This window comes from Clinocottus analis, unplaced genomic scaffold, assembly GCF_023055335.1.
Source record: "Clinocottus analis isolate CAN_PGR_092001 unplaced genomic scaffold, fCliAna1.0.p SCAF_12, whole genome shotgun sequence".
Taxonomy (NCBI): domain Eukaryota; kingdom Metazoa; phylum Chordata; class Actinopteri; order Perciformes; family Cottidae; genus Clinocottus; species Clinocottus analis.
In genome coordinates, this window is record NW_027175843.1 from 5,548,308 (window position 1) to 5,560,320 (window position 12,013).

At 46.2% G+C, this 12,013-nt stretch overlaps 1 protein-coding gene across 14 annotated transcripts in view; it reads right to left on the bottom strand.

Annotated features, from left to right (window-relative positions):
* Nucleotides 1-12,013, bottom strand: part of mycbp2 (MYC binding protein 2) — a 61,734-nt gene that overhangs the window by 34,528 nt on the left and 15,193 nt on the right. For 10 of the 14 annotated variants that reach the window (XM_068572352.1, XM_068572359.1, XM_068572357.1 and 7 more), the window contains exons 6-23: nt 11,722-11,964; nt 11,087-11,158; nt 10,819-10,915; nt 10,653-10,726; nt 8,410-8,548; nt 8,128-8,204; nt 5,890-6,094; nt 5,608-5,772; nt 5,281-5,439; nt 4,978-5,182; nt 4,658-4,803; nt 3,985-4,095; nt 3,573-3,677; nt 1,812-1,931; nt 1,603-1,684; nt 1,124-1,241; nt 598-956; nt 13-185 (exon numbers count right to left, since the gene is read on the bottom strand). In XM_068572352.1, coding sequence (XP_068428453.1) covers nt 13-185; nt 598-956; nt 1,124-1,241; nt 1,603-1,684; nt 1,812-1,931; nt 3,573-3,677; nt 3,985-4,095; nt 4,658-4,803; nt 4,978-5,182; nt 5,281-5,439; nt 5,608-5,772; nt 5,890-6,094; nt 8,128-8,204; nt 8,410-8,548; nt 10,653-10,726; nt 10,819-10,915; nt 11,087-11,158; nt 11,722-11,964 — 2,650 coding nt within the window. The remainder of the gene's footprint in view (nt 1-12; nt 186-597; nt 957-1,123; nt 1,242-1,602; nt 1,685-1,811; nt 1,932-3,572; nt 3,678-3,984; nt 4,096-4,657; nt 4,804-4,977; nt 5,183-5,280; nt 5,440-5,607; nt 5,773-5,889; nt 6,095-8,127; nt 8,205-8,409; nt 8,549-10,652; nt 10,727-10,818; nt 10,916-11,086; nt 11,159-11,721; nt 11,965-12,013) is intronic. The other 4 variants (XM_068572360.1, XM_068572347.1, XM_068572353.1 and 1 more) reach the window with 3 other exon arrangements.

Here is a 12,013-nt window from a genome sequence, read left to right on the forward strand (position 1 = left end):
GCAGGGGATTACCAAGGATGTGCAGGGCTCCGTGAGAACGAGTGGTGGTGGCGTGTGATCCGGAGGGCAACGCAAGCTCCGGACTTAGGATGCTGCAGCGAGCCTGCAGATCTGTGGCAGAGGGCATCCTGGCATCAGCTATCACCGCATTGTAGCACAGCATCTCTTTAGCAGCAGGCAGAAACCTAAAAGCACACAGAGGGATACCAAGAGGGTTAACACAAAAGGGGTTGCATTTATTTATATTTGTATGCTTTGTGAAAATAGACAGATTACATTTATTCCCAGTAAAAAACAATCCATCTTTCAAGTTTCACTCAAATTGTTTAATTTATAAAAAAAAAAGCTGTTCCCGAGCTACCAAACCCCAAAAAAAGAAAAGGAATAAAGTAGTCCACCCTTCAGTTTCTTTTAGTACCCAGGTAGCATCACATTTCAGTTCAATACATTCTCTTTAGTCCTTGTGTGTTATTTGGATGCAAAGGGGATAAAACATTTTTATATATTTCAACCTTAGTTTAATCTAATGCTCAGCAATAAGGCACATACAGGTTAACTAGAACTAAACCCAAACATTAGTAATGTCCTTGGACTGACCTCCATACGACATCATACACAGGGTCCAGGCACAGCCCAAATCCCTGCAGGTCCTCCTGCTCAGAGTCATTGAAGGTCCTGCAGCTTCCGTCCATTTTGTTGATCAGCAAGCATTTAAATGGAGGAGGCTCAGACACAGAGGAGGGCACAAGGCCAATAATGTGTTTGCTGGCAAAGATCTCTGAAGTGGCGAGGACATGGGAGTTGATAAGAGCCTCATCGATCCGCAGGAATGTCTGGTCCCCGCTGGCACCAATCCAGGTGGCTTTTCGCCCATATTTGGCCCCAATGTTGGGCATGGGAGATGGCTTGGCATTCCAGTAGGGCATGTCCAGGATGGGCCGGCCCAGCTGTCCTTTCTAAAGAACAAGCAGTATATGTATTCACTGTGAAGAGCAGTTCATAGTCAACTATGTCAAAATAGGTGTAAAGCAATGAACATTTAAAATACTGCGAATACATACGAGGAAAAAGAAAAGACCAAAAAAATGTGCAACCTCTTAAAAAGCAGGAATGTTCTTCTTACCGAGAAGCTGCCGAATGTGAAGACCTGCCCGTCCATGAGGAGGACGGCTGTGTGGTTACTGCCTGCTGTCACCTGGACACTGGGACCTGGAAGGGTCTGCACCAGAGTCGGAGAACCCCTAGCAGGTGGAAGCAGCAGGTTCAGGTTGTGTGTCCATGTGAGTGCCGCAGTTTGCTTACTTATGTTTTTAATGCCAGTCATTATTTAAAAATAACTTTTTTTAAATGGGGGATTAACACGTGTAGTCCTGTAAAACTTACTACAACAAGCAGGTAACTTTCCTAGAGAACATGTCTAACAAACAACAAACTTTCTCCTTCCTGGCCAGTAGAATTATGGGTAATATACTATTTAATGTTGTTACTTTTGCTTAATGTGTAAATGCCATGAAATACTGCATCTTACTTTTCAATGAACTATATTTGGTGGATTACCAATAATTCCGTACTTTCACTTTGAACATGCATTAGAAGCAATACCTAGAGTTCACGTCTCCATGGCCGAGCTGCCCGTGTTGGCCGTAACCAAACGTGTAGACGTCTCCGTTCTCCATCAGCACCACTGTACATCAAGGAAAAAATAACATCCTTTCTTTTTATTTTTGTATGGTGCTCTTTAAAAGTTAAATGTAGACAAATCTACCCTGCGTGCCTGACCAGAAGCAGCCACGCGAGGACACGAATCCTACCTGAATGGTGAAAACCGCAGCTGACCTGCACAGCTCGCAGCTCGCTGTCAAATCTCACGGCCCCGGGAGGGTAGGTGGTGATTTTGCTGGCGTCCTTCTCCCCGCGTTCACTGCTGCCATCTATAAGGCAAAAACAGCAAGTCAGCACATTTGAGGAGAGAACGGGTGGGTGGAGGGGTGGGGGAGTGAGGTTAAGTAGCAACTTCAGACCACAGAGGTGGATGTCTCTGCACGGTCCTGGAAAACAGAGCTGAAGGGAAATGAGGACTCGAAAGAAAACAGGGGAGCAGAGGGAGAAGCATGCGGAGATAGAAAGGAGGGAAAGAAACTGCTCTGTAACAGAAAGGCTTTTGGCAACCAGTCCCATTACGGACGTAAAGATTGATTGTGGATCGAATAATTTTATTCTCTTCAAAACATCTGTCCGTGCTCAATGAGGAAGGGGGAGTCTGGTTTACCCTGAAGCCTGTTTGAGAGGGCACAGTTGTGGTTGGTGTGTGTGTGTGTGTGTGTGTGTGTGTGTGTGTGTGTGTGTGTGTGTGTGTGTGTGTGTGTGTGTGAGATGGGAGAGAAGTTGGATAGAGTCCATGCGTTGCAGTAAATACAATGACAGTCAATACCCTTTTGGACCAGGAAGCAGCTCATTGTGGTAAACCTCTCTATATCTGAGGTTGACCAGAGGAGATGACTGCTTTAGGTTTTTTTAATATTACCTCGCAATAAATGTAAAATCCTGTTTGAATAGCTCATTGCCCAAACTTTCATGAGGGTTTAATAATGTATCATAATGGAGCATACAATGCATCAGTTTCCACATATAACAGTAGAAATTAAACAATAAGTTTCTATCTGGAAGGTTTCCAATGGGAGATAAACAAGTGCACAACGCTGCCATTCCATTCCAACCTGAGCCATCTATCGGAAAGAAACGCAGCAGCAACTGAAACGCCACAATCTACAGACACAGCCATATAAGAGATGACTCATAAAGTATTATATTTTGCCCTGTACATACTACCCGTGTGTCCTCGTGTTTAGAAAGAAAGAAAAAAAACACACAAGTGAGCTCTATATACAATGTGTAACTGTGTTATGTCGTTTCAGCTTAATCAGGGAAAGGGTGTAGGAGGCGGGTGGGTGTTGAGGGGCGGGGGGGTTCTGAGCTGTTTCCATGAGATGCCTCACATCTAAAAACATGGACTGTGAAGCCTACAGCCCTGCTTCCTTTCCTCTGTGTCACATGTTTCAGCTCGGCGCTCATCAAAGCTCGCTTCTCCCCAGTGAGCACTGTTTTTTCGTCTGCTTGCGATGCTAATGTTGTACCCGGGAAGCGGCAAATCAGCCGCTACGGGAGTGATGGCAAGTACATTTTTAGGATTTCTATTTAGGTCAAACAACGGATGCGGGCAGAGCGGGCGTCCCACTCTGAGCATTAGAGCGGTTAAACAAGAAAAATAATTGGCATTACAGAAATACAGTATTTACTGTACTAGAGCCCTTTACTATGTTCGAACTGAAAAAGGGAACCGGCCGGCTGAGGTCGGCCTTAAACCCGAAGCTAAAGGCTTCACAGTCATTCCTCCACTGCGAGTCCCGTCCTGCCAACAGGCCACATTGTTTTGTTACCACGAGACCTGGTGAAGACATGAGAGTCCCGGCATCACAGAGTGTGAGAGAGGAGGTGGGCGGGACAGCCAGATTGGGAGAGGAGTCATAAAAAGGGTGTCTCTGCCCCCGTTGAGTTAGTGAAGACCAAAGTACCTTTGTGCTTGTCCCGCTTATGCCTTAGTGCCTGAAGGGGTCTTATTCTGGCTAGGGCCTGCTCACGCTGGTTCATAATAATGGGACCGGGAAAAACAAGGGGGCCTGGGGGAGAAAGACACTTTCACATGCATGCACAATGCTCACAAATGGGAAAGAACACATGATAAATACTTCACCACAACAACAACACACAGAAAAAAAAGCATAAGCAAAAGGGGGAAGTCACCAAGGCACAACACCCAAGCTCACAGCAACAGAGTTTGTAGCTCCCCTCTTTTCATTGACTGCTACTGCCATCTTCTCCCTCTCCCCGTGTCTGTTTTATTCTCTTATGTAGAAAGCATGTCAAAAAACAACACACAGGCCTTCTCTAAACATCGTCCCCAAATTGTTGAGACCCGATTCATACCTCTGCCCTCCTCCAGCCTGTGCCGGCGGTTGATTCTCTGTCGCTTCTCCTCCTGACGGATCTGAATGTGCTCCTCGATGTTCACTCCTGGAGGAGGGGGGACAGGCACAGCTGAAAACCCCCAAAAGAAAAAAAAAAAGAAAGAAAGAAAGGACCCAGGTACAGGCAGCCCAGACAGGATGCAGGAGGAAGAGAAGGAGGAGGGAAGACGGAGCAGAACAAAACAATACACACATCAATGAGTGATGGAAAGACGTCATGGAGAAGCAATGAGTCACAACACGAGAACAAAACAAAAAGGATGAGCGGCGATGAGCGGCGATGAGCGGCAACAAGTGCGCGAAACAGCGAATTGGAGCAAATGCGACAGGCAGTGTGATGCATGTGGCGTAAGCAGCGCACTTGCATAAATCAGAAGGATATATCGCTAGCACCCCCCCACCCCCTTCCACCCCTGCTTCTATTCCAACATGCTGCAAACCACTGAAAATTGTAATATCACATATATAGGTGTGTGTGTCTCATTTTAACATGCACCTGATTTATTAGACAACTCGGTGAGCAAAATATAAACAAAGCGAGCGGTGATACAGGTGAGGTGTAAATATAGTATGGATTAGCGAACCGTGGCAGGGGGGGGTCTCGTAAAGTCATAAGGCGTCAGTTTGCATACCTAGCAGCAGGTCCAGAGGAATCATCTCCTTCACTGCGTCAAAGATGCCCCTCTGTCTGGCCTCTTGGCCGTCCAGCTCCCTGGCACAGGCCTTGCAACAGCCACATGCCGAGCAGCCGGACTCTCCAGACCCACAGCCACAGATACTGGGAGAAGACACACGGACAAATACATTCACATTCAGAGAAACAATTTAGCCCAAAATGTGTGAAAATACCCCCCACGGTCAGGCCATTTAATAATTCATTGATAAACACATGTGCTGTACAGATGCTGTAGTTAGCACTTTCAACCACTTCCAGTTTTTTGTGCCTCCTTACCCTCCTGGTACTCTGTCCGGCCGTCCGCTGCTGACACAGCTGGCGCCGTAGCCGGTGCAGTCTCCGCACACCGTGCAAACCATGCACTGGTCCAGCTTCCACTTGTGCATGCCCGGCTGACACATCATGCTCTTCTCTTCCTTCTCTTCCAGCTCGTCTTCCAGGTCCTCGTCCATGGCCGTGGCCATGCTCTCCACACCGAACGCTACAATAAACGCACGCCCAGACACACACGGGAAAGCCGTCAGATTTAGCGTAGCACAAAGGCGATGTAATATTATTATGTTGTGTGCGTGTTCTCACCTTTCCCTGCCTGGCTCATGGATCCAGTGTCTCTGCCACACTGGCCCTTGTTGTTCACCCCGAATGTCCAAACTTCGCCGCTCTTGGTCAGTACACACGTGTGGGCCTTGCCCATGGCAACCTGAGTTACAGAGTGACCTTTCAAGTCCGTCACCTGGCCTGTGTACGAGAGAGCGAAAGAGAGTAATGATTATGAAGCGCACCAATGACCCGACTTTCGACGGAGAGATATTTTAAGATAGTTTTTGAAAGTCTTTCATTCGTCTTCATCAAAGAAACTACTGATATGTCTCAGAGAAGCTCAGGTTGGAGAAACAGTCAACTCACAAGTGCTGTCGCTGTAAATAGCATCTTTGCCAAACATGTAGAGCTCTCCATCCTTGGTGACAATGCTGCTGCTGCCGTTGTTGCATGCCGTGTACACCGCTGTCTTGGTCTCTAATTTGATCATCTTCTTGGGCTTGTACGGCTTGGGCTGTCTGCGGCTTTTAGCTGTGAGGGAAAACAAACACACAGCGACGTCAGGACTTCAGCTGAGGTGGCTTTAATTCAGCTCTTAGTTACAGGATTAATTGTGAAACCTTTTGTTAAAGTTTGAAATGGTCTTACTGGACTCTCCGTCTTCGCCCTTGCTGGCAGAGCCTGTGAAGAACACGCTTCCGTCTTCGGCCACCAGCAGCGCATGCGAGCCATCGTGACCAACGGAGAACTGGATGATTTTGGGAGATTTTGTCACTGGCAGTTCCACCCATTTCCCTGCTGAAGGGCCACCCTGCTTTATACCCAGGCTCTGGTACTTTCCTGTGTAGTAAACCTGTGAGGGGAAGATGCGGAAAGAATCAGGATCAAATAGTTTTTTTGATTTACAGTATATCCATTCGCACTATGATAGATAAAGATATGGTTCCTTTTTTATCGGCAGAGGGCCCAGAATCTTGAATCTGAATCCCACTTGGACAGCCGACATCGCTGCTGCATCAACGTGGGCTGTCCCCAATTCAATTTTTGGTATTTACGAGTATCAGTTGCCTCTCCCTCTTAACTCAGGGTGTCAGTTGGAAAGATAAATAGATCTCAGTCGGATTTACAACTGTGTTGTAAATCTCTCCTGGCAGGTTACATCAGGAGAGATATTGGAATACTGATTTGGAATTTAATTAACCGGGCAAGCTTCAAAGCATCGGGGACAGGCCCAGCACCAACAACAACTCTGTCTTTTTTTTTTTGGTACACCGTTATGCGTGTGTACAGTATCCAATCAACACAGCAGGTATAAACTTTAGAACTAAAATCGTCCGCCAATCACCACAAATGAAAAAATACGCAAACAAACAGCAGCTTATTAAATAATAAACACTGGGCCTTTGACTCGTTCCTTTAGATCAAATGCCTGGCACGATGATTCAACCCTCGTGATAACTGAAGTTCGTGCCAACTTACAAGTCAGCTCCTCATATTTTAAACCATCCAGCCAGTTTGGGTTAGGGTAATCTGCAGATAAGGGTTGCAGTGAGATTAGGCCTCCACACAGACACTGAAATGTGCAACAGGCGACAGTCCCGGCCTGCTATCTCCATAGGAGGCACACTGCACCACACCTACATCACAGAGACACACAACCACACCCTCCAACACACTGCATGGCCGGCATGCTTGTCTCAAAGAAATGTGACTTATCTCACTCAGTAGGTTCAGTTACTCCCTCCAGTGATGGGGCCTACTGCTCCATTACAGGTTCAGACTCAGGTTCAGACTCTAATGGACTTGAGACTGTAATCTTAAGCTTTGTTTATAACTTGTGGGTGGCGAACCCGCCCAGAAGGCGATAACCAGCGAGCATGCGCGACATCGTTCATGCCTTTGCATTATTCTCCGAAACTTATTCGTGGACAAGTTTCATTATACAAGGCCTAATAACAAAGAAACGTAGTATACAAAAAAATAAAGGTTGATTATCCAGCAAACCATTTTAGTTGGGTTGCAAAATACTAACTGAAATGTAGATTTCTAAAGAACTCCGGTTTCTAAAGCATCTAAAAAACGCATTGATTTTCTTTGATCAAATCTTCCGATCATGTCAGTAGCGATTTTATCAGTGAACTGTTTGTGGCGGTCACTTCTGAAGAGCTCTGATGGCCAGCCTGGTTACCAATTCAGAGGTGTGCGACCAAGCGGCTTCACGTTCGCGGCTGCGATTGCGTCAGGGCCCTCTTTCCTCAGACACAAACACAGTGTCTATAATGTTTACTCTACCGTCATTTAAAACCCATTTACCCTCATTGTTTAATGTTTGTGTTTCTGCCCTTATGTAAATTCATGAACGCCCTGGTGTTGTCGGTCAGAGCTACTGCTTAACTGGGTGAAATACTTCCATACTTGTCAAGCAGATGTCACTGGCTGAACATGCAGAGAAAAACTAACTCAGATTTTGGTCCAGAGCACAATAAACAATGCAGAGACCACGAGCCATCCCGAAACAGAAAAATAAATACAGGTCCCTCATTCTATTTTATTTAAGGCAATATAGCTTTGAGGGCAACCAAATATATCCACAACAGGAAGAGATGCCTTATTGTTATGCTTTTGTGTAGTGCAGCCTGACCCAAGGAACATCTGACTGCATCTAACTACACACAGATGTTATGAGACAAAGGGAATGTTGGTTTTATACGACGGGCTTCATGTGGCCAGCGTGACGAAAGAAGGAAGAGAACGCGTGCAGAAACACAACTCATTAAGATCCTTTTGTTTTTTCACCACGTCGGCCCTCTAAAGTGCCGTCCGTCAGACGAAAGTTGTTGAGTTCAACTTACTACGATTTAGGCAGATCCGATTTTTCACACTCACCTTTCCCGAGGCGGTTTTCATCAGAGCAAACTCCCTGCCTGCTCCAAGCAATGCCGCCTCTTCATCAAAGCCTGTGCCTGGGAGGACAACATGTAGAGACATACACAATGAGGCTCCGTTGAAAAATATGCTGTATGTTTATTTATTTTTTTGTATTAATTTCGGTTTCAAACAATTTCTGACACATTTGCGAACCTTGTTGACCGAAATGGCTGTCACAGGTATACGTTTGTATTTGAAAGCCTTAGATAGAGATACTGTACGTATATTTTCATCACTCACTGATGATGTGCAGATCCTTCTCCAGGTCGAACAGAGAGATGCCGCAGGCGTGCAGACATTTCCTTGCCAACTTCAGCTGCAGTTCCTGCTGCAGGGCCGGGTCTGAGCTCATGGTATAGATCCGCACCACGAAACCATCCTGTGGGAGTCGGGGGGGTTAGCTTTATGACTCAACGTTACAACAGTGCGGCACTTAAGAGACCAGCTGATCATTTTAAGATACAGGAAGTCTCTTAATGAAAACATATCCCCACTTTCAGCCCACTGAATCAGAGCAAATCAAGGAAAATACAAATGAAAATTGCTCCTTTCCTTTTCTTGCCATGAGCTGTAGTGAGTGTGATCTAGCCACAACTATCCAACACTTGCATTTTGTTATCTGTGTTGGAATGAACCGCTGGCAGGTCGAGGCTGATGTGGTTTTGCTTTTCTTCCCGAGAAAGGATCACGCGACAGTCGGGGCGTAACGGGTCAAGGAAGGACGCGTAGTGGCAAACGTGGGCGTCTTAATCATCGTTTTTAACGGCCTTCGTTTCTGCAAGTCCAGATTAAAACTCAACCCGGGAGTTCTCAAACTAAAACGTCTTTGACCCCATGTTCAAACGGCGTGGGGTTCTGAAACGCTGAGCGTTTTTATAAACGTATGGGTGTCGATGCAGCCTCTGACTCAATGCGGGGCGAATTATAGATGACGCAACTGCCAGAGATGTGAGCTCGTCAGACTGCAGGGGTTCCTGCAGAGGGGGGCAATTTACGAGGGGGGCAGAGTAAAGAGAAGAACAAAACGAGGAAATAATTGGGAGACAACAGTGGTGGAGGGGAAAGGCTGACGGGTAGACGGTCTGGTTTCCACGGTGTGGTAATCATGACGCACTCATCTATTGTGCTTTGGTTCCCCGTGGAGCAAAGCACATGTGCCCCTCACGCTATTAAAGAAGCGCCCCTATCCCCTTGACCTCCTATACTTCCCCCACGTCTCCCACTCACTGCATCTTTCCTGCATCTGAAACCCCCTCGTCGTGTGAATCATGTGGTTTTCCTCAACCGTTAAGTGGTCTGTGCTGTGGTTGCATTTGCTGGCTGCTCACAAAAAAAAAAAAAAAAAAATGCATGCAGCTTCTAAGGACTCTTCCACTCCTCCCACTCCTCTTCCTCCTCCCCCATTCAATATCCCATCCCCTTGATTAGCCGAGAGACTGCTCGGGCTAGCAGCGACGGCAGATATATGGATTTCACAGCTTCCCCTCCCCCACTCACATTACATAGTGCTTATGCAGATAACTGCTCGAGAGATAAAGCTCTCTGGAGAATACCCACATCTGGTGCCACACCCACATATAGGCATCACAGACACAGACAGACACACACACACAGACAACCCCCCCCCCCTCCTCAGTGGCACAGCTGGTGATCAGCTGGGAAAAAGTGAGGCTGAGGCCTCTATGGCGGAGGGACGTGACAGATGCTTCACGGAGCAGTGCAAGAGGAACAGCTACCTTAATTTGACGAACAAACAATTTGGTCTTCATGAGGGGAACGTGTATCACGTGTGCGTATGCCTGTGTGTGTGTGTGTGTGTGTGTGTGTACGCTGAATGGCTCCGTAAACATATGGTCTCTGCAGCTTTTTCCGTCGGGCGCAACTAACTGCTCACAAACACTGACAATTTCGATGGACTCACACCCTATAATTTAACTGCTGCGATGTAGTTCGGGATAACTCGCCACGCTTCTGGCGTAACAGGTTTGTTTGTCACTCGCACGTCTGAAACCACAGATACCGAGAACGTTAATCTTTGCAGCTGTCCTCACCGGCGTTGTGCAGCGTCTCAGCTGTGTCTCAAGGGTGTGAACGTGACCTAAAGCCTTTGCTTACGTCTAACTTTTTGCAACATACGCCTAAACACAAGGTTTATTCCCAATAAAACACTGCTACTTTACTACATATTTAATGATTGGATCATTAATTCATAATTTAAAAATCACTAAATTTAAATAATATTATCTTTATTTTGCGATTATCTGATTCCAACTCTGATCTATGACGGTGTCCGATGGCATGTTTTCTCATTTATCCCCATTTATTCATGGATTCTATATAGTTTAATGTGTAACGTCCTCTTTAAAGCTGATACTGATTACATTTTACATTAAAAATGTTTTTGTGTTTTTAAAGAGCCTTAGAAAGATGAGGCATGCTATCGTCATGGTGACTGGGAGTCCCAGCGGGGACATTAGACGTACGTCTTTGCAGGCTGCGATCTGGTTGATGTACTCTCCATCTGTGAAGATGATATTCTGTCCATCTGCATGTTGACCTGCAAAGAGAAGCAAAGTGAATAATACGTAATAACTTAACTGTGAGGTGTTTTGTTTTTGTAAACAAGCCAAAACAGTGTTTTCTCAATACCTGGCATGGTGACAGTCCCCTCCTGCTCCAGAGTCTCAGGGTTGATCTTAATGGCCGACATTGTGTGATTACTTGTGTCCCGATACAACAAGTACCCCTGAAGACACAAAAGTAATCATCAGGAAGGAGGATTCCGAACTGAAGCCTCACTGACACATATCATTGATAACGAGGAAGACAATACTGTATATTAAACTCAAAGCTTTTCCAAAAGCCACTTGACTGAAATGTATGTGCAGAACATCCTGATAAAAGCTCCACTACCAACCTGAGCAAAGCCCAGCCACGACCTCTTCTCCTTTCGGTTCCTGGTACGAGACGTGGAGTTGTACACATGGCCCTGTGAGGCATACAGAAGAAACACATGAGCAGACGACCAGAGACAGACCTCTAAAGTAAAATATATATACATTTTCTTTATGAGTCATCAACAGGAGTATTATGTTATAAAGCAGCGTTATAGCTGCCTATTAGCAGTGATCCCTGATAGAGGCCCTTCTGTCATTCAGCCAGCCCTCATTTATTTAAATGGCTTGGAAAAAAACAGACAACACCTGTCAGTAGAAATAGAATTTAACAGCAACACAAACTGACACGTGCAAAAACCTGATAATAACCTTCATGAATTTAGGATTTACTGCTGGATTAGACCGCATTAGTTTCAGCCTGGTGTACCTAATAAACTGGCAATAGAGTATATTATTTTATAAGACTGAGCCAAGAAAAGCAGTCCTTAAGGTTTGTGACAGTCGTTTGTGTATAAATAATCCAGTTAAACGGTGTATTTCTGTTAGAAGCAAGAGAATTCTCCCATCTCATAAACCCATAAAACCCCTCCAGACTTAGGAGACATTGTGCACGTCACACTACGGTTTGCGACATTCAGCTCCGAGTGTCCCGTACCCTGACGGTGCCGCTGTATCCGGAGCCCACTTTGTAGAGCCCGTCCTTGCAGAGCAAGTACAGGAAGGAGCCGTCGGTCTGCAGGAGGCAGCGCTCGTCCTCGTCGATGGCCACCTCCTTCAAGACCCACTTGTTCATGAGGGCGGCGCGCTTGATGCCGTTCCCGAACCAGTCCTGGATCTGGATCTTTCCCACCAGGACCGCCTGCACGCTCCTCTGTAGGGCATTGAGTATGGTGGGCACCTGGTGAGATGGAAGACACAAGGAGGGAGGGGAATTAGCAGAAGTGACA